Genomic DNA, 21744 nt, shown 5'->3' with positions numbered 1-21744 from the left:
TGTTTGATAGGTAGACTTCTTACATAGATTTGGTAACAACCTCCATTGGTGGTCACTGCTCTACACACTCATTCGATTACAAAGAATCCCTTATTGTTCCCCAATCAAATGCTTTCAGTTTTCACTGACATAGAAGTGACACGATACATTGATCATAATATTCGCAAATTCACAACCCAAGCTAGATCCCTTCTAAAGAACTTGCACCATCCTCAACTCTTAGATGAACTTCTGCGTAGGAATATATATGTTCGGGTTCATGATACATAGATCCAACATATAGGATGCAATATGAGATTAATTTAAATGGCTCTACTCATGTAACATTCAAAGATCTTGATTTAGTAGAATGATGTACACATGTTTAGCAATAGCTGAACCTTGACTTAATCATATCATTGTTCCAAATATATCCTTGTGAATTATGCTAAATCTCTCCTAATGTTGAGTGGGTGAATAATATGTCTTAATCCATACAAGCTCAAAATTTTGGCAGCTAAAGTGCACTTGAGCGCTTGAGTTTTGTTCTCCACAATGTGCTGCATACTCTAGTGAATATCCAATGTAACCATCTCAATGCAAACTCAACATCTGAGTATGGAGATCCCAAGCCATTTTCCACGGTGTAACTGTTGTGTCAATTGTTTGGGATGATTGATTTTTATTTACAAATATTTAGTATTGTCATTGGGCTCTTCTTCAACGTTGGCACTAGTATTTGGATTATTAGCACTTATGATGATCCGGGGCCTCCTATTTCTCCCATCTTGAATTCACAATTTGAAGGTTAATATAGTCGAAATCCACATAGATGTTGTTTGTTCTAAATATTTGTTGTGACTTTTGCATCAATACTCCACACTCTTTCCCCAACTTCATATTTGTAGGCGATGCAAATGCTCCTTTGATGCTGGGCATATAAAAACATTGAATATATTTTTGGTCTCATCCTGCCACATGCTGATTCAATCTTGGTATTTGGTTTATGATCTAGTTATCCATCGTTGTTGAAGAATCCCCAATCATGACTTGTATTGGCGATGATCATGACTTGTGGCTCTATTGGTTCTATGAGATGATGAAGATATTCTGAATGAACTAATTGTATTCCCTTTTCTCCATGTGTTTGGAATCCCTCTCTATTTTGAGTCTTATCTTCTAAACCTTTCTTCTTAATCATTGTTGATTCTTCCCTCTTACTTCATTCCCAATGTTATGGCTATTTTGATGACTCCAAACTTTGTGAATGGAGAGAGAAATTCACAGGGGTGGAGTGTAATTGTCAATACATAGAAGATATTAACACTTTATACCTATTAGCAAGTTATAATCGAATATGGAAAGGATGACAAATAGTAGCCAGGTCAACCGGTTGCTTCCAACTCTCGATATCTTGTTCTGAGTCTTGGAATCCATCAATCTGCTAGCAATTTACTGTGTATCCATTCCCACGAAATTTTATAGATACCGATGCTTCTCTGCGCCTTAATAAACTCACTCTCATGTCCTTTATTGTTTCAAAGAACACTTCTCATGTCATTTCATTTCTACCAGAAGGTCCCTAAGACAGAACTTGGCTCTGATACCATGTTTTTCTGATGCTCAATTAACTATGGGCAATGACTCAATCATTGTTGCCCTCCGAACCATAGATGATAAACATTTATCATCTCCCCCGAGCACTGCTGCTTCTCCATAATACAGATTGAGTGTGTATTATTTTTATTGTTGTCGAGGAGAGGAAGATTAATCTTCCTTTATACCTTTTGTGGTGTCCCTTCACCAAGGAACGTATTCTTCCAAATGGTTCCGATTATTATATTATTAGATAATATAATAATTATAGAATATAGTTATAATATAAATATATTATCACATAATAATATAATTGTATTATCTCACAATAATAGTTATCAAAACCTTTATGTTATCTATGTTGGCATGAAGAAATCTGACCATAGCTACAATAATATCAACAGCTGCAACTCCTAAATCTTATTATTACTAACTACTCATTAATAAAGAGACAAAGTCATTTAGGTAAGATGCTAATTACCAATGACTGGATTGGAATTACTCTACTCCTTTGCTATTAAAACTGTCAATTTTGGTCCCTTTCCTATGATCTGAAATTATATTCAGTTTGTCTACCATGGACCCTATTTTGATAGATGAAACCATCTGAACAAGAAACATATTATATGCTATTGTTAAATTATTGATTTAGGTTCTGGTACAGCAGTAGGCAGAAGAAAAAAAAAGGAGTACATTCTGAGTATTACACAAAACATATAATAAATATATGTATGTTTTAACCTAAAAGGAGGAATTCCCCTCAACTAACACATAACGTGCTAATAATAAACATAACAATGATAAAAATTATTAGATTGTATTACTCAATATTACACACTGTAAGACTCTTTCTGTGAACCCGTTGAAAGCTCCACTTCATGTTGCTCTTGGTTAGGATTGTCTAGGATCATGTAGAGAACTATGTAAAAAAAATTAAACCCACACCACATACACAATGGGCACTTAATGGCATCAAGATGTAAAACATGTGTTGTTTTAAATATCATGAAGCCAGTAATTGCTATTAGCAAGTAATACTCCAAGACTTGATGTAAAAAGACAAGTCATAAAACCTCTCAACAGCTGTTTACATCCCCAAAAATTATCAATAAAGAAAAAGTTGAATGAACAGCCTATGATATTAAAACAACAGCAGCTCTAACATTAATAGTACCATGCCAAAAACATCAAGTTCCTGCACGCATACTCATTGGCCACCATTAGATTGAAAATTTGTTAATAATAATCTACTTGCATTCTAAAAATTAATGGATAAACACTTGGATAATATACACACTGGCAATCTGTCTCACCCAAAGTACATCGACTCCTCAATCTTCTGTGTTAAAGGTCAAAGAAATTCCTGTGCTAAACTATGCACAAAGTTACTAAGGTTGTATGAATATCTTTGCATTGATAAGAATCTAGGTACACTCTTTAAATCCACTAAGGCACTCTATGTTTGTGTCTGTCTCTTCCCTCACAACTAAAGGGTATAGCACCCATCCCCTGTCACCACTGAACCTATAAACAGATCCATTCATTATTGATGAATAAAGAAATCTTGCTTCAAAACTCAATACAAATTGCATTGACATTGTATGTAGATATGTCTTATACGTTATTAGTTATGCATGTTAACGAAGTTGTGAATTTCTATCTCTAGCCACGTGCTAAAAAAGTGTGAATGCAAATTGTTACATTATCTCTCAACACAATTCTATAACTAAAGGGTATAGCACCCATCCCCTATCACCACTGAAACTATAAACAGATCCATGCATTATTGATGAATAAAGAAATCTTGCTTCAAAACTCAATACAAATTGCATTGACATTGTATCCTAGATATGTCTTATACATTATTAGTTATGCATGTTAACGAAGTTGTGAATTTCTATCTCTAGCCACGTGCTAAAAAAGTGTAAATGCAAATTGTTACATTATCTCCCCAATATCTCTCGACACAATTCTATAATCAATATTTAAAACACACAAAAAAAATGGAACAATTGTACAAAAAATGAGAACTATTTCCTCTGGATTGGCCATTTGTTGTAATGCTTGATTGAATATGTGCGCCAGCTCTGGTTCATCTCAGAAACTTTAAGGTAAAAAATCATCTTTCCATTTTGCAAGGCTAGGTGCCATGAACTCCTTTTGCTAATGCAATCATGTTGATGTTTTCAAGACTACCATTATTAGGTGTGGTCAATTGTTTGAGCTTCTCTGTTTCATTGCTTATCTATGTCATATAGATGCTTTTGACATCTACTTAAGTTATGCATACGATTTTAAATGTACTTGAGTAAGCCCATCAATGTCTATTGCTTGAGTAAATGTCATGTCCTCAAGAAAAATTTACATCCAATCGATTGAGGAACATGTGCATCAAATATGTCTTCTTCAATCCGCTAAGCCTTAAGCTCATTATATTCAACACTCATTGGCACTAATCAGTCAATCAACAAGTCAAGTTAGCTAAATTATGTATGACCTTAACTACTTTTACAAATTTGTAATGTCCCCATTTTTAGTAGGGTCCTGCAGTTGGCTTGGTCAGTTCACCATCGCGACCCTCGTGAGCTGACAGTGGGATTTGAGGGTCTCAGTTGTGAGGTTATAGACTTTTTCAGTAGCCTATGGTGTGTTTTGGATCTATTTGAGGGACTTACTATTTATAGTAAAACAAGTTGTTGGTTCTGATGAGCTCAGTTGAGTTAGAAGAGTTGAGTGATGCTCTCAATTTTTATTTCGGGCTTTTGGTTTGGGCTCCAAGAATCTTGGAGGGAGCGTCTATTTATAGTAAGTCACCCCATCAAGTTCATTCATCATCAGGATCACTTCGGTGTTGTTAGATTTCGATTCAGATGCTTCTTCAATTGTTTTTGCAAGACAGGTGAATTATTATTATTATTCATCTAAAAGACTAAATACGCTGAGGTTGCTATTTTTGTTGGTGTTGTTTGTTGGTCACCTTAGTATTATAGATCATTGGAACCGGGACAAAAAAATTTTAATCGTGGGAGCAAGAAACAATGGTCTTGCGTGTCAGAATATTATGTTATGGTGGAAAAGGTCATTTTTGGAACCAAATGCAATTAATAAATTATATTATAACAGCACTTTATTATATTTTAATGTTGTGTGGAGGAAGCTTCTTAAATGAAGTTCATTTGGGAACCTTATGCCATTTTGAAGATTATAAATATGAGGCCATTTGATGGGAAAGGCATCTGATCATTTTATTTATCTTATTTGTTTTTGTGTCTTAGTGACATTTCTGAAGTTCTGATTTCCTGTGCCCTTGCTGAGGTAAAAGGGTTTGGATTCACAGCTGAGGTATTGTGAATCAATTCTGGGAATTGTTCCAGCTCTTCCATTACTGTATTTCTCGTGGCTTGGAAGAAAATAATTGTAGAGTTCCAAATTTGGGACATTGATGTGTGTTTGTGAGGCTGTCGTGAATTGAGCAGCATCGAGCATTATTTGGAAGTCTGGCATATATTTGCAGACCTGCGGTTTGGCTTGGGAATCTTTTGTACATGTTTGGAGACTCTTGTTCAGCTTGTAGCAGCGTTTGGCATCAGTTGAAATCTGTGAGAGTGGCTGCATATTTGTTTGAGGGCTGCAGATGTAATTTGAAGGGGCTGCAAATTGTTTTGGGGCCCTGCAATTTGTTTTTGCTAGGCCTACATTGGTGGCTTGTGTAGGAGATTTTGAAGGTCTGGTCTGGTTGCCAGGAAGCTACGATTGATTGGCAAGCTGTTATTACAAGGAAATTGCATCATTGTGTCAAACACAGGTTCCATTGTAATTGATTCTAGTTTATACCATTGTCATCTGTCATGATAGCAATCAGATTTGCATTGAATAAAGATGGTTATTAGTCTATGTGATTGTGTTAGTTTCAGCATTGGCATTCACTTTAAAATTGTGCTTACAAAGTTGTGATACCAATAATGGTTTCAGTATTCAATATATATGTTCTAAATACAAAGGTAATTAACTCAAACTTCATGAGAGATTTTTCATTACAGTTATATTGAGTTAGCCTGCCAAGTGTTTGACAAAATGTCAAACCATTGAAATGTGAAAGAAATTGATGCTTGATTTAGCTATAACTTGGCAAGGGTTATTACAATATCCCACTACTAGGTATTTGATTGTGTTGATGGCTATTGTGACTACTAGAATGTGTGCATAAAATTCTTAGTTGGTCTTTTATCAATTTTACCTTTCTTTTTCTGCATAGAAAATTCCTCTTGCTTTAATCACTCTACTTCCTCAATTGCTTTCCCCTGCTTCTCTTCTTCCCATTTTTAGTACTTATTTTCTTCCTTTTTCTTCTCCACGTGCTCTTTCTTGGCCTTCATTTGTTCTTCCTCTATCTATCTTTCCTCCTCTTTCACCAAATGATGGTTTTCATCATCCAACTCGTTCAAGCATTGGTCTAAAGATTTTACGGTACCAATATGGCCCTCTAAACTTTCATCTAACCCAATAATTTTAGATGTCAATCGTTGCATCTTGTAATGCATATAAGCATACCACGATAGCTTTATCCTACAGCTGATGTAATCATTTGTTGGCTTGAAGCATGCATTGAAAAATTTCTTCCTTGGTCTACATTTAGGCTTTAACCATGCAAAAATTGGCATTTGAATGTGTTGTACTATTTGATGTTTTCCTATTGGGTGCATATACCTAATCTACTGCTGCTTGTCAATCCACGAGCACTTTGGCTAACTCTTCCTTCAAATGGCTTACCTCTTCTACTCTCTACTCAATAAATGCAGCACCACCAACTTGTGTGCACAACTTAATGAATTTTCTACATCAAGCCCAACAAACATGTAGTTGCATGCACATTGAATCTCCATCAAAAGTATATTGTCCACTATCAACTACAACACCCAAAAACCATTGTTTCAATTGATACTCCTAGAATTAACACCACCATATTGAGGGTATTAAATATGTTCAATCTGTTGGTTAGTAATTCCTTGTGGGTTATAACAACATTTGAGACCTAAGTTAAGATAATTCATTTTAGTCTCTATATGGGCAATTTTTTTGTGTACACGCTCTAGTACCTCAATTTCCTTAATAGGTATATCAGTTGGTAATCGCGTTGGTGTTGGTCTATGGGTTGGTACTTGATTCTACCCTTGCATCTTTGGAGTCTTTAAAGGAGTTGTATGTGGATGCATTATGAAGGTTGAGGTGCTACTAGTGTTAGGCTCATCTAAATTGAATGTTATGCAAGTGGACTCTTATGAGTATGTGCATGTGTCAATTTTTCTTGAGACAAGCTGTCACATTTTCTAAAGGGGCTCATAGTTGATACTTAGCTCTATAAATTCAATACCCTTGACTATAGTCTCTTCTACTACTTAGAGAGGAAGTAGATATCTTTCACTTTCATTTATCAATTATGGAGTTTGCTAGTAGTCCACAATCATCCTTGTCGTTGTTATCAAAGATGGTCGGTTGTTTCAAACATCATAAACATTGCCATTAGTACACAAATAACAGAATATACACTAAAATATTTTCAATCAACCTCTACACCTTATATTGTGATGATATAAGACACAGTTTTGCCTCGTGTTTGGACTAAATTTCCACAAAGTGAACATGGCTCAAGTGTTAGAAGAAATTGAATTTAGTGGCGGGGTATTGTCACACTTCCAATTGAAATCTCCACTCGTCCAAACATTGTAATTTTAGTGCCTTAATCCAATCTTGCAATATTTTGCATGTGCAACAATGTCAGAAGTGTCATCAAATTACTCCTTGAGATGCTTTCTCCAATAATTGGGTAGTTGTAATGTAAGACATGAAGAATGAGAAAGGACATGAAATAAAAATGTGCATCTTGATCCTAAGAGAGTGTATGACTCCACTATTTCATTTTCTAGGTATGTGTACTAACTATACTTGGCATAAAAGCTTGCAATCTAGTAGCTTGCAGATATTGGACCTTTAGGAATTCAATCCTCAAGTGCCTTGTCCAATAATTTCATCTCTACACATGCACATGTCACTATTACCTTAGGGTTTGGCATAGCATTGTCCACTAACCTTCTTGAACTCCTATATTTCTCTAACAACTAGTGTACCTTGTTCCCTTTGGTCCAATTTTCATTGCTTGCTTTAGGTCCTCGTAGGGTTCTAACTGATGGCCCTACATCTAATCGTAATTAAAACTTATCAGCTCAAAAATGGTTTTGGAGCTTACAATTTTTGTGTACCTTCTTGTAAATACATGTTACATCCCGATTTTTGACCCGATTTAAAATGTTCTTATAGCCGTTGAGTTTCACATGAAGTCAGTTGGCAGTTAAAATTTGTTATAATCCTGCGAAATGGTAAGATGGTTAGTCGTTATAATTTCATATGAAGATAACATGCTAGTTGATTATTTATGATGAATTCATGGGAATTGAAAAGGCGGTTAGCCATTACGATCATTTATGAATAATAACTTGTTATGGTAATATGATTTAACTGTGGAGAATTTCCTTGTGGAAAGCACATGAAAGGGGTGGCAGCATTGTCAGAAAAGAATTGGGCACAAGGGCATCACCATCATTAGGCAAATGGGTATGAATCTTGAATCACCATGGTTGAGGACCTAGCGACATGTATAACAAGATACAATCATTGGACACGCATGAGCTATTGGATAACATTAAAACATTAAACATTTTAACTTAATTTAAGTACATACCTTTAATGGTTTATGATTGATATTCTCATCACTCCAGTATAATACATATTTATGTATGTGCACATAGATATAAAAATAAGGTGACACCATAGTATTATTTTTAAACAAGATTATATCTATTTAATACATACATTTAAATGCGTGTACAAGAAGATAAAATAATCTTCCAGGTGAAACATGTATTTGGATATACATACTTTATAGGTACAACCTTCGATTAACATTAAATATGATGTCATCTTAATAAAATATATATATGTGCAATAGATATATATATGTTTATAAATTATCCTTTTGATTTATAACTTTTGAGTTCTCTTCCATATTTATTTATTTCCTTGTAAGAGGAGGAAATGTACACTTGGCATATGTTATCGGTGATTCAAGAAAACAATTCTTCCTCTTTACTTTAACTCATAGAAACGTGAATCGGAATCGGATCGGAATCGGCAAGGCCGAATCGAATCGTGAATCGGCAATGAATCGGCAATGAATCGGCGATGAATCGGCAAATTTGAAAAAACCCTTTAAATTTAAAGATTTTAACAATTTAAAACTTATTTCATGCACCCTTTATTGAATATAACTTAAGCACACTATAACATCATCAAATAGAAGTTAAAACTTAACATACATAAACATGAAACATAAAATCCATCACATACGTAACTATGTTATCTAAGATTCTAAAATGTAAATTGTAGGCTAGCTGAAGTAAATAGAAATCAAATGATCATAATGATTTAAATCATAGAATGTATGTAAGATGATCCATAAGACATCAAATCATAAATTTATGTAAGAATCTAAGATGAAGATCCATGAAAGTTTGAAACTTTGAAACATATGTCTATCAATGATTCAGTATCAATATCTGTAAACAAAATATAAAAACAAGGCTCCAGCTCAAGCCTCAGGCTCATAGTCATCATCATCCTCAACATCATCCTCAAGCTCGGCTACAGCCTCAGCCTCAGCCTCTGAGTATCCAGTCTGCCTAGTAGCAAGGCGTCTAATGTAGGTCCTAGAGGACTGTCGAGCCATATCTCCCGCATATAAGATGGGCTCACGAATGTCGCTAGGGCCTGTGTCTGTGCGTGCACATGTGCGTCTACCAATGCCTGAAGAACGTGCTCTAGCTGCCTCAGCCTCTATATCCACCTGGTCAATCCACGCACGGTCTTCCTCAGTGAAGACTGGATCTACAACCTCTGTGAGCCACTCTGATTCTGGATCAATCTCCTCCAGAATGATCGGAGAGGAGTCAGTGCCCAAAATCTGTCTGATCCTAAGACGGAGGTTGTAATGAACGAAGACAAGATCATTCAACCTCTGCACTGTCAACCTGTTTCTCCTCTTCGAGTGGATGTGCTCGAACATGGACCAACTGCGCTCACATCCAGAAGCGCTGCTTGGCTGACTCAGAATACGAATGGCAATTTTTTGAAGTTTTGGGGTTGTGGCCCCAAACATTTGCCACCATCTATCTGAAATAAGGGAAAATAAAAATAATTAGTCTCATTTACAAATTACAAATTACAAGTTAACTCTAAAATTACATAATCAACTTTAAGTTTAGAATCTAGATTCATGAACATTGAATATATTATTTAATTTTTACCTGGCTGTATTGTTTCCCGAGCATCTATGGCTACCCTGCTAGAGAAAAGTGGCCCTTCTTTATTATTGAACTTATCAAGCTCAATAATTGCAGCACTGCTATCCTCATCAGTACTCAACCTCTGGATCACTGTATATAATCCGGTGAGAACCTCCTCATCCGCCTTGAAGTCAGGACGGAAACGAAATGCCGAATTCAAAAAGTAAGCTGCTGCATGGATGGGTCTGTGGAGCTGATTCTGCCATCTCCTATCAATGATGTCCCAAATAGGGGCATACTTCTCCTGCACTCCTGCATACTGAGCTCTAATGGCCTCCTTGGCCCTATCCATGCCCTCATATATGTAGCCCATAGAGGGCTTCTCCCCATCAGCAGTTCGTAGGAGAGATACAAGAGGCTCAGTGGCCTACATATAAAGTAAAACAAAAATTTGAGTCAAAACTTAAACATAGAATAATTCAATAATATAAGGTAAAACTAAATCATTAAACAATTAGCATAGTAAACTGTAAAATATTAAATGTTAAATTGCAATAAAATTACCTTAAGTATTTCTCTAGCAGGTTTCCAAAAACCATCATCATCAAATATGCAATCCACCACATCTATCCCTGCAGTGGTCGTAGCATAGGAAGATGAAATCCACTCCCGCCCAACAAACATGCTCCTCAAATCATCCCTTGATGTCAACAAGGACTGCAAGGTGATGAAATTCGAGGCAAACCTCGTGATCCCTGGACGAGCTAACTCTTTGTCTCCTGTGTACTTCCTCATTGTGCTAAGGACAAATGAATGATTATAAATAAACTTACATATGTTTTTTGCCCTTTCCACACATGACTTGACCCACTCAAGTTTGCCAATTTCCTCCAACATGAGGTCAAGGCAGTGTGCTGCACAAGGAGACCAAAATATGGTGGGGTGCCTCTCCATCAAAAGTTTGCCTACAACAATTTTAAGATAATTAGAAATTCAAATTTCAAACATGTTAGAACTTAGAACTTAGGAAACTTAGAAATTCTAAGTTAGAATTAGAAAAAGTTCAAAATTCAAATAAATTTATTTTCAAAACTTAAAAAGTTAAAAGTTTACCTGCAGCAACATAACTTGCTGCATTATCCGTCACCACTTGCACCACATGTTGTTCCCCCACCTCTGCTATAACTTCCTCAATAACCTCACATAAGTATGTGGCGTTTTTTACATGAGCAGAAGCATCAATGGATTTGAGGAACATGGTATATCCTACAAGTAACAAAACAACGAATTATAATTACTATTAGCAATCAACAAATCAAAATTTGAAATAGTCAATCACGATTCAAAATTATGTATGTAGGAAAGTAGAATGATCAATCACCTCCACAGGATACAAGAAAATTGAGGAGTGTTCTTCCCCTCCTATCTGTCCAACCATCAGTCATGATGGTGCAACCCTTTTCGATCCACTCCTTTCGGTTGTCCTCAAGCTCATGCCTCATATCCTCAACCATTTCCTCCAGGAGGTATCCACTCAACTCAGCCTCAGTTGGGGCTTTAAACCCCGGACCACAAATGGCAACTGCATCTATCATGTTCTGCCAATAAGGAGTCCTGTCACAAATAGATAATGATATTGATTAGAAATTTAGATGTCAAAAACTAAAATCATAAAACAAGTAGATATAATTAAAGTTTTACTTTTACTTTTAACTTTAACTTTGAAGATAACAAAGAAAAAAGAATCAATTACCTGGCTGCAATAAATGGAATGTTGCAAAAGTACCAGAATTTGCAAATCTCTTTTCTGGCAGCATCATGAATCTCCTTGTTCAAACCCATGCCCTCAAGCGTGGGTTGGGAGCCAGGAGTAGTGCGGGGCACAAAGTAACTATCCATTCTGCTTTTCCGCACTCTAGGCCGCAATAGGTTGGTGTTGGACTCTGTCTCAGTATGAGACCGACTACCACTAACACTCACATGAGCACTAGCACTAGGATGAAAAGGAGGCCTAGAAGAACCCTCCCCAACACAACCTACGGATGCGGAAGCTGATGCAGATGCACTTGCAGATGTAGATGCGGTTGCGGATGTGGGAGCACGGGAGCCAATACCTCTTAACCCTTCAAGTTGCATTTTCTTAGTCAACTTGTCTTGTTCAATTTTTTCTAATGCCACTAAACAAGAGCGTTTTGCCTCAGCGGTTTGTTGAGTGCAAACTGTGACATCATGGCCAGGTATGCCAGCAATGTGGTATTTCAATCTATAGATACCTCCCGAATTTATTTTTTCTTTGCAAAATATACATTTTGTTTGATATTTGGTTCTCCCAGGAAACTCTTCATTATATTTCCAGCATTCATCTTTTTTACCCATTGTGGAAATTGGAAAATGAAAGCAAAGGGCTGCTGCAATAAAAAAATTCATGTAAAAAATCAAAGTTTGCAACTAATAAACAAAAACTACAAAACAACAAACCCTAGTTTGCAATTTAGTAAAACTAAAAATAAAAAACATTCAAGATTTGCAAATGAACACTAAAAAAATTTAACAAAAAATGCATACTACACTAACATGCAAAAAAAAAACCAACACTTACCTCTTGCAAATGAGTTGAGGAGTGTTGATATTGACTCCTTAATGCTCCCAATGCAATTTATGGCCTCCCCAAATGGACTTCTGATCTCTTTGGTGCTCTTCCTTCTTGCCGATTGGAAACCTATGGATTCTCTTTTCTCTTCTTCTCTCTCACTCTTCCTCTCTTCTACTCATACCAAGCAAATAGAAGGCTCTTTAGGGTTATAACAAAGAGGAAAGTCAACTTAGAAAACAAATAAAACATGTGTTTTTTTTTTAAAATTGAACTTTCTATCCTTGCTGCCGCGGCCGATTTCTGGAGATTCACGATGGCGATTTTGGCGATTTTTGCCATGAATCGCCGATTCAGGCGATTCAGGCGATTCACACGAAAAAATCGCCACCAGCGATTTCCGATTCCAAAAAAATCGGGAGCCATGAATCTTATCGCGATTTCGGCGATTTCGGCGATTTCATGGCGATTTTTTGAACTATGCTTTAACTACTCAAGAGTTACGGCTTCTTAAAAGCCTTTGCTATTTTCAAATGATTATTTTATGTATGTAAGTCGGAGAACCAAAAACATTCATCTTTCTGCTCGCTATACCTCTTCTCTCTCACGTTTCTCCATTTCCATTTTGCTGCGTATAATCAAGGACAAGCCATATTCATTCTTTCCGAGTATTGCATAGTGGTTGCTCATGTCTCAGCTACATAGAGATAAGCCAGGCCACAAGTTCCAAACCAGGTTATGCGGTTATCTCTTTTAATTACGAATTGTTACAGAAATTACAATTGCATTCGAATATGCAGCAGTAGGAATGTGTTCATGAATTCCGTAAACTATCATAGCTTTGCCATATCGAAATAGATACTTGATAAGTCCATCCTTCCCTGTGGAGTAAAGGTCAAGTGTATGTGATATGTTCATACATTTAATTCTATTCATGGATTTCAAAACCAAACTACATTCCTTGCAAGTCCATTAAGATAAATTCCCCAAATCTCAAAGACTGTGATATGATATACTAAAATTTGTAACATTCTTTACACCAGTTGAGGTTCAGCAAAAAGAGTTGGATCACTCTATGATTTAAACACCTGGGACTCACACGACTGTATAGCCAAGGAAGAGTGTGAAGAGGTGAGAGAAAAATCTACAAGAATATGAAATAGAATCAGATGTGATACAATAAATATATTATTTTAAAATCATTCAATAGCTTGTGCATGTCCAATTCATTCTCTGTTGTCAAGTTGAGTAGTGTGATTAAGTACCAGGATGCTCAATGGCTGACAAGGTGTTTCATGTCTATTCCGAATAGGAAGGGCCTTTCTAGTTAGAGATAGTGTGTGAATAAGTTTAAGGTTCATGGTTGGGAGGTTAAGCCCCTGACAATGTTTCCCCTCTCCACAAAATGTCAGGACGTGCATCAAACAAAGATAAGTTGAGCATTCAAACATTTATTGGTAACAGGTATTTTACTTTTGTGATGTTTATTCAAGTAAGAAGATAAAATTGATTTGATATATATCATTGTTTCAGTTATTTTTTGTAATAACTTGTACCTGCAACTCCTCTCAAATCAATTTGCAAACACTGAGTCGAAGCCGTACGATAACCCAAGTGCAGTAAAACACTTGTACGGATGCCAAAATAGGATGTATGAACAAGGGTGAAGGTTGTAAGGTATGCAATTGGTCACCAAATGTGACGTATGGTGGACAAGAGATGGAGACCATACAGTGGTACAAGGGAGTCATATGGTGACTGAAAGGCAGAGGGAAGTACGATGTGAGGGCCTAGAAGGTCGTACGGTCAGTATTCCGTATGGTAAAAAACCAATGCAAATTAACAAGGTCATACGGTATGAAAGGTGAGCAAAATGAGTGTTTCTTGGATGGAGGACGTATAGAGAAAAATGCACACACAAACCTACAAATCCAAATTTATTAAATAACACCAAACAGGAAATGGAAATTGAACACATATACTCCTCAAAAATAGCGAAAAGATGGTGCTCCAAATTGGGAGATCCAAGCGAACTATTACAAGCAACGAAATAGGTTGAGGGTTGAATCCCACCAAAATCAGAATAGCCAAGTAGGGAAGATCTTTCACTTCTAAAATGGTGAATAACAGAGAACTCCAACAAGAATTTGCAATACAAAAGAAATAATCAAAATGCATACCTACAACTACCTACAAGCCGTACATAAATACCCGTCGGAAAAACTTTTCGAGGGTGTACAAAGATAGCCGACGGCTACACTTACCTACGGAAACAAAACTAAAATGGGTCTAAGATATTTTGCATCAATCAACCCATTAACAAAGATTGGATTAATAATCTATTTTATGATAGGGATATTATAGTCCTCCCGTCCCAAAATTTGTTTGTCCTCAAGCAAACGCAATACCAGATGTTGTAAAATGTGTTTGCCTTCCCAGGTTGCATTGTCCAATGGAAAGTGTTTCCAACGTACCAAATATTCCTTTACCTTTTGGTTCTGCAAGGTCTTCTCACATACTTCAATAATCTCTACTTGTTCCAATATGAGTTTTCCTCCTTCATTGAGCGACGGAAGGTCTGTAGCTATCGTGACGTTCTACCTCACGGCTTTCTTCAGGAAAGAAACATGAAAAATGTTATGAATACGGCTCCCCTCTAGAAGTTCTAGCTCATAGGCAACTTCACCGATGCGGCCAACTACATGATAAGGGTCATAAAATCGTGGCTTTAGTTTTTCTTTTCCCTTTTCTTTCAATGAGGATTGTCGGTATGGCTGGAGCCTGAGGTAGACCAAGTCTCCTACTTCGGAACTCCTCTCTATTCGATGTTTGTCAACGTATATCTTTTGTTGATTCTGTGCCCATTGTAAGTTTCCCTTCAGATATCTTAGGATGTCCTATCCCTCCTGAAGCCAATCCCTCGCCCTTAGTGCGCAACTGTCTCCCAGAAAAGGGGTTCGTACCGGTATAAAGCTTTGAATGGTGTCATCCTGATGGACATGTAGTATATGGTATTGTAACAATATTCCCCTAGGTGTATCCATTTGACCCACGACTGTTGTTGTGCCGAAACGTAGTTTCGAAGGTAACCTTCGAGTCACTTGTTCACAATCTCCATTTGTTCATTTCTTTGAGGGTGGTAACTAGTACTTGGTGACAATTTTGTCCTTGCCAACTAAAACAGTTTTGTCCAGGAGATACTGATAAATCGCCCATCCCGATCACTGATAATGTTTCAAGGTAACCTATGCAGATGGAAGACTTCTCTAAAAAATAGATCGGCAACTTGTGCAGCCTAAAAATCTGAGGGGATGGCGAAGAAATGTGCATACTTTGTCAGTCTGTCAACCGCCACGAAGATACAATCCTTTCCGTTCACCTTGGGATGTCCAGTTATGAAATCCATTGAGATACTTTCCCTCTTCTGTTATAGAATTGGCAGAGGTTGCAGTAACCCGGCAGGTAGAGTATGTTCAAAATTGTTTTAATGGCAAACCGCACACTCTCTTAAATATTGCAATACGTCTCCTTTAAGACCTTTCCATGAAAACCTCGCCCTGAGACTGTAAGTTTTGAGGAAGCCCGAGTGTTCGGCCAAGCATGAGTCATGTACCTCCTTCAAAATTTTCTACTTCAATTTGGATTCCGGCACTAAATATATTCAATTCTTATAGTACATGATGTCATCCACCACTTTGTACCAATCATCCTGGGTGTTGTCATCCATTAGTTCACAAGAAAATGTGTTTTTGGAGTATTCTACCAATAAATGTGCTTTCCAGTCAGTTGAAATCTGGGTCAATAAGCACATGGCGAGTTTTCTGGACAAAGCGTCTGCAACCATGTTGGTTTTTCCTTTCACATATTCAATGTCAAAATCACAAGCCTGAATCTTGCTTACCCATTTTTGTTGCCTCTCATTCAAGTCTCGTTGCTCCAGAAAATATCTCAAACTATTGTGATCCATATGAACAATAAACTTGGTACCCACCAAATACTGTCAGAACTTGATTAGTGCATGTACAATGGCTAACATCTCTTTGTCATAGATGGAATATAAGCATTTTGTTTGTGTAAGCTTCCTACTCTCATAGGCTATGGGGTGTCTATCTTGCATCAATACCATGCCAATGCCTTCTCCGGATGCGTTGCGCTCCATAATGAACGGTCGAGTGAAATCAACTAAAGCAAACACGAGACAAATGCTCATTGCTTCCTTCAACTTGTCAAAAGCGAGTTGTGCCTTTTCACTCCATTAGAAGGACCCCTTTCTTGTCAGATCTATTAGTGGTGCACTAAACTAAGAGAACCCTTTTACAAACCTCCGGTAATAACTGCACAGTCCAAAAAATCCTCGCAACTCCGTGAGTGATTTTAAGGGAGGCCAATCAAGGATAGCCTAAATCTTCTCCTAATGAACTTGAACTCCATATTTACTGACATGTCCCAAGTACAATATTTCTATCATATTGAATTCACACTTGGATTGCTTGGCGAACAAAGACTGATCCTTCATGATCCTTGGGACTTCATCTAGATGCTTCAAGTGCTCTTCCCATGTCTTGCTATAAATAAGAATATCATCAAAAAATACCAATAAGTACTTAAGCAATTGTTTGTTGAAGATGCGATTCATGCATGATTGGAATGTAGCAAGTGCATTCATTAATCCAAAAGGCATGACCAAGAACTCATAATGCCCGTAATGACAACGAAAGGCCATCTTTTCCACGTCTTCCTCCCTCATGCAGATCTAATGGTATCTGGAACAGAGATCTATTTTCGAAAAATAGACTACACCATGTAATTCATCCAACAACTCATCTATCCTTGGAATGGGATATCTATTCTTTATTGTTCTTTTGTTCAACACACGGTAGTCCACACACATGCGCATCATCCCATCCTTTTTGACCAATACCACTGCTGACACGAAGGGGCTAGAGCTGGGACAGATCCATCCTTTCTCCAACAATTCTTGAATCATCTTTTTGATCTCATCTATGAATTTCTTGGGATGGCAGTAGGGTGTGGTTATGACCATGTTGGCTCCTGCTTCCAATTCGATAGTATGTTCAAACCCTCGATGAGGCGGTATGCCAGGAGGAATGTCTAAAAACTTTATCATTTTCACTCAAAATATTCTAGAGATCATCATCCTAGGGAGGTGTTCATTGCCCTTTTATAGGTTCTGCCGGGACAAAACAATGTGCAGCCCAAACAACGTCATCACGACAAAAAATTGCCTCCATCCGATGTGTAGAAACTTCTTTCGGACCCTCATTTGCGATTCCGCGGAGAACAACCTTCTTTCCATCAACAAAAAAAGTGAAGTCCATCTGTTTGAAGCTCTAAGTGTATTCATCAAGTGTCTCCATCCACTATATGCCCAGAATAACCTCCATATCATCAAGGTCCACTATGGATGAAGAAATCCTTAGTCACCGTGTGATTTGCCATTGTGATACTTAGCTAACGAACAAGGTGTGTGCAGGGCAAAAGAATCCCTCTGGCAACCTTGACCTGGAATTCTGTGTGCATCTCCGTAGGTAGACCTCTTCGCTTTACCAGAGATGAGTTTATAAAGTTTAGAGTGGCTCCGCTATCGAGCATCACCATAACCCTTTGTCCTTGAAGGATTTCCCTTACACGAAATATCGTGCACCTCGGGCTACCGGCTAGGGCGATAGTTCCTCCGTGCCACACCAATGCTGCAATTGTTTCTATATGGTTCAAACTAACCATTTTGGTGTCTCTGTGGGGTTGGTTGTCTTCAAAGGGTATATCTTCCTGTTCATCCTCATCATTGGACACGACCTCAATGTAGTGGATTTTTCCTTTCCCGAGGCATTTGTGCCCAAGTTCCCATGGTCCTTTGCAATTGAAACATAGTTTCTTCCTTCGGAGCTCCTATCTGGTAGCTTCGTCCAACGACGGCTTTCTCAGTGGAGGTTTGTTATCTTTGTTCCTCAGAAACACTGACGGTTTGGAATGTGAGTAACTTCGTGAGGATAACGTCGTTGATGATGCCATACTCCTTGCCTTCTTAATGGCCTCCAACAGGATGGCAGGATTGAACCCTTTTACCCAACCCTTCAGTGGTTCTATCAGTCCATCCATGAAGAGGACTATCTATCTTCTTTTAGAAATGTTCATGACCAAAACAAAGAGTTTCTAAAATTATGCAATGTACTGGTCAACTGATCTAGTTTGCCTCAATTCTGCCAAATCTTTGAAATTGAGTTCCGGATCTTACCATCAAATCAATCTATCAATCTCTCAATGAATTCCGCATAAGTATTTATTTGATCATGCCCCAGTGTGATGGTGCCATGATGCCACCATTCATGCACAATTCCCTCCAAGTGTAAGGCCGCAAATTCAATTGCTTCTTCTTTTGGCATGGGATTAAGCTGGAAGTAGGTATCTACCTTCATTACCCACACTTGCACAGATATGGATCCAGATCCGTCAAATGGTGACAAATTTACTTTACTCAACTTCCTCCTGAGATCATCATTAAAATATCCTCTGTTTCCACCTCTCGAATATCTCATTCTCAGATCTGCATAATCTTTGTAGGATATATCTTCCTCCAAATTCGCACTCTTCTAGTCTTCTCTCATTTGTTTTTGCATTTCTTCAAAGGTCGGTTGCTTCCCTATGGGTGGTGTCTCTATCCATGGGGGAAAAGACGGCATGGAAGGTCGAGAGCGTGTTAGATGAGGGTTTGCTTTACTCGATACCAAGTCCACGTTGTGACCATTTTGTTCTCTGGATATTTTATTGTCTGCCAACTTCTTGAGAGTCTCTTCCATGAGTTGCTGAGTATCATTGATTTGTGCCTAATTCCTCACAAGTTCTCTTAGTAGTGTCACGAGTTCGGCAGTTGTGGGTTCCGGTTCGGTAGCCATTCTGTCAATAGAATGGGTTCTTCTTCTCTTCCGGCTATAAACTCTCATTTACTGTGCATAGGCTGGCAGGATCGAAGCTTTGATACCACTACAATAACCCGTACCTGCAACTCCTCTCAAATCAATTTGCAAACACTAAGTCGAAGTTGTACAATAACCTGAGTGAAATAAAACACTTGTAGGGATGCCAAAAAAGGATGTGCGATCAAGGGTGAAGGTCGTACGATATGCAGTTGGTCACCAAATGTGTCATACGGTGGACAAGAGATGGAGATCATACAGTGGTACAGGGGAGCCGTACGATGACTGAAGGGCAGAGGGAAGTAAGGTGTGAGGGCCTAGAAGGTCGTATGATTAGTAGTCCATACGATAGAAAACCAATGCAGATTAACAAGGACATACTGTATGAAAGGTGAGCAAAATGAGTGTTTCTTAGATGGACGGATAGAGAAAAATGCACACATAAACCTACCGATCCAAATTTATTAAATAACACTGAACAGGAAATGGAAATTGAACACATATACTCCTCATTAATAGCCAAAAGATGGTGCTCCAAATTGCCAGATCCGAACACAGTATTATAGGCGATGGAATAGGGTGAGGGTTGAATCCCACCAAAATCAGAATAGCCAAGTACGGAAGATCTTTCACTTCAGAAATGGCGAACAACAGGGAACTCCAACAGGAATTCGCAGTACAAAAGAAATAATCAGAATGCATACCTACGACTACCTACAAGCCGTGCTTAAATACCCATTGGAAAATCTTTCTAAGGGTGTACAGAGATAGTCGATGGCTACACTTACCTATGGAAACAAAACTAAAATGAGTCTGAGATATTTTACATCAATCGGCCCATTAACAAAGATCAGATTAATAATCTATTTTATGATGGGGATATTACATTTTTCCTTTATTGAAAGCAGCTTTTCTCGTCAATATAATTGGTAACTAGTTAGACCAGTTGATCTTCCAATTGAACATGAAATATAACTATATGCAAGAGATAGGTTTATTTGATGGATTGTTATCTCTGTCTTCATTTATTTATATAATGAATATGAGCATATTTTCCTAACTAAATGTTATTGCCCTAATTGATACAGTGGTATGTGATGCCCGAAATAATCCAACAGTAACTAATGCCCTAATTGATACAGTGGTATGTGATGCCCTAAATGATCCAATGGTAATTGATGCCCTAATTGATGCAGTGGTATTTGATGGTAATCATCATTTGATCCTAAGTGGTATTTGTGGACTAACCTGGGTTTTGCAGAAGCATCCCTAAATTGATTTCAGTTTCGAATTCTATAGTATGTAGATTTTAATTTCCATAGTAAATTCATTGATGGTGTTTTCAATTGTTAGTTATGAAATTTCCATTTAACTGATTGTAACCGTTAATCTCATTTGCATGAACATATCTAATATAACTATCTTCCTATGAAAATAAAGTAATAATTGTATTTCTTGATATGTTAGTTGTTAGTTAAGACCTAGAAAAAGCGGATGTTAAAATAAATAATGTCATTGTGGAACCAATTGATAACTTCCTTATTTGAAAAAGTATGGCTTTCAACAATGGTTGTGTTGTAAAAGGGAGGTAACTTCTTAATTGAAAAACTGTGGTTTTCACCAAGAATTTTCTCGACATGTTCTGCTCACGCGTTTTAGTGTCATTTTCTTATCAACCTCATAGATCAACCCTCCTATGATGCATTGGTCAACATGCTTAGATGGTTTTGTTCTCCAATTTTGAAGGTAGCCAAGCTCCCTAAGTCCTTCCATTTACATGGGCCGAACTTCAGCACTTGCATGACTGCATTATTTTTAATTCTATGGTAGCAGCCACAACACCTCTTGGTTCATCTGCACTCCTAATATTTTGTGTCCTTTAAATGGGACCTAAAACTATTGTTTGAACCTACCAAGGGTCTGGTCCCCATGCATGAGCATCTTATCATCAAGGTGCTATTATTATTCTCTAGAGCTACTTTACAATTTCTTACTATTTAGCTGCTTACCAATGCACTTAGAAATTTGAGAATTTCAAAGTATGGAATCTATTCTTCATAAAGCTTGAGCATTTGGTGGATTTAGTAGGAAAATTTGAATAATGTCCCCTTTTTACAATACTTAGGACACTATGGGAATTACTAGATATGCATGCATTTGCAATATGAAATGATGCTCGAAATGTTATGCTAATGCAATCCTATATGACTGGTAAATTCCAAATGCTATAATGAATTAAAAAAACTAATGAATGGTGATATAAAATGCAGCAATGTGTAATGTGTAATGCAACAGCAATGTATTATAG

The 21744-nt window shown here is 37.4% G+C and overlaps 2 protein-coding genes across 2 annotated transcripts in view; both read right to left on the bottom strand.

The window, feature by feature from the left end:
• Positions 1–21744, bottom strand: part of LOC149533554 (NAD(P)-binding Rossmann-fold superfamily protein) — an 83210-nt gene that overhangs the window by 38675 nt on the left and 22791 nt on the right. The window lies entirely within an intron of this gene.
• On the bottom strand, positions 9027–12657 carry LOC149533555 (uncharacterized). Its single transcript, XM_089803939.1, has 7 exons — positions 12511–12657; positions 11665–12319; positions 11293–11525; positions 11025–11177; positions 10476–10876; positions 9933–10338; positions 9027–9798 (listed from the first exon to the last, which is right to left on the bottom strand). Exons 2-7 carry the CDS (start codon positions 12285–12287, stop codon positions 9218–9220), a joined length of 2397 nt encoding a protein of 798 aa, XP_089660065.1. The 5' UTR covers positions 12288–12319; positions 12511–12657; the 3' UTR covers positions 9027–9217.

This window comes from Cupressus sempervirens, chromosome 10 (genome assembly GCF_028749045.1).
Source record: "Cupressus sempervirens isolate cs-2001-9-10 chromosome 10, ASM2874904v1, whole genome shotgun sequence".
In the NCBI taxonomy this organism is placed as follows: domain Eukaryota; kingdom Viridiplantae; phylum Streptophyta; class Pinopsida; order Cupressales; family Cupressaceae; genus Cupressus; species Cupressus sempervirens.
Note: the sequence above shows the minus strand (reverse complement) of the source record. Positions and strands in the feature narration are given on the sequence as shown.

Excerpts from the sequence above, each read along its gene's own strand:
- LOC149533555 (XM_089803939.1), bottom strand. The coding sequence starts at position 12,287 with ATGGGTAAAAAAGATGAATGCTGGAAATATAATGAAGAGTTTCCTGGG. Across the intron at positions 10,877-11,024 it reads AGCAAGTTATGTTGCTGCAG|GCAAACTTTTGATGGAGAGG; the intron begins GTAAACTTTTAA and ends AAATTGTTGTAG. Across the intron at positions 10,339-10,475 it reads CTGCTAGAGAAATACTTAAG|GCCACTGAGCCTCTTGTATC; the intron begins GTAATTTTATTG and ends CTTTATATGTAG.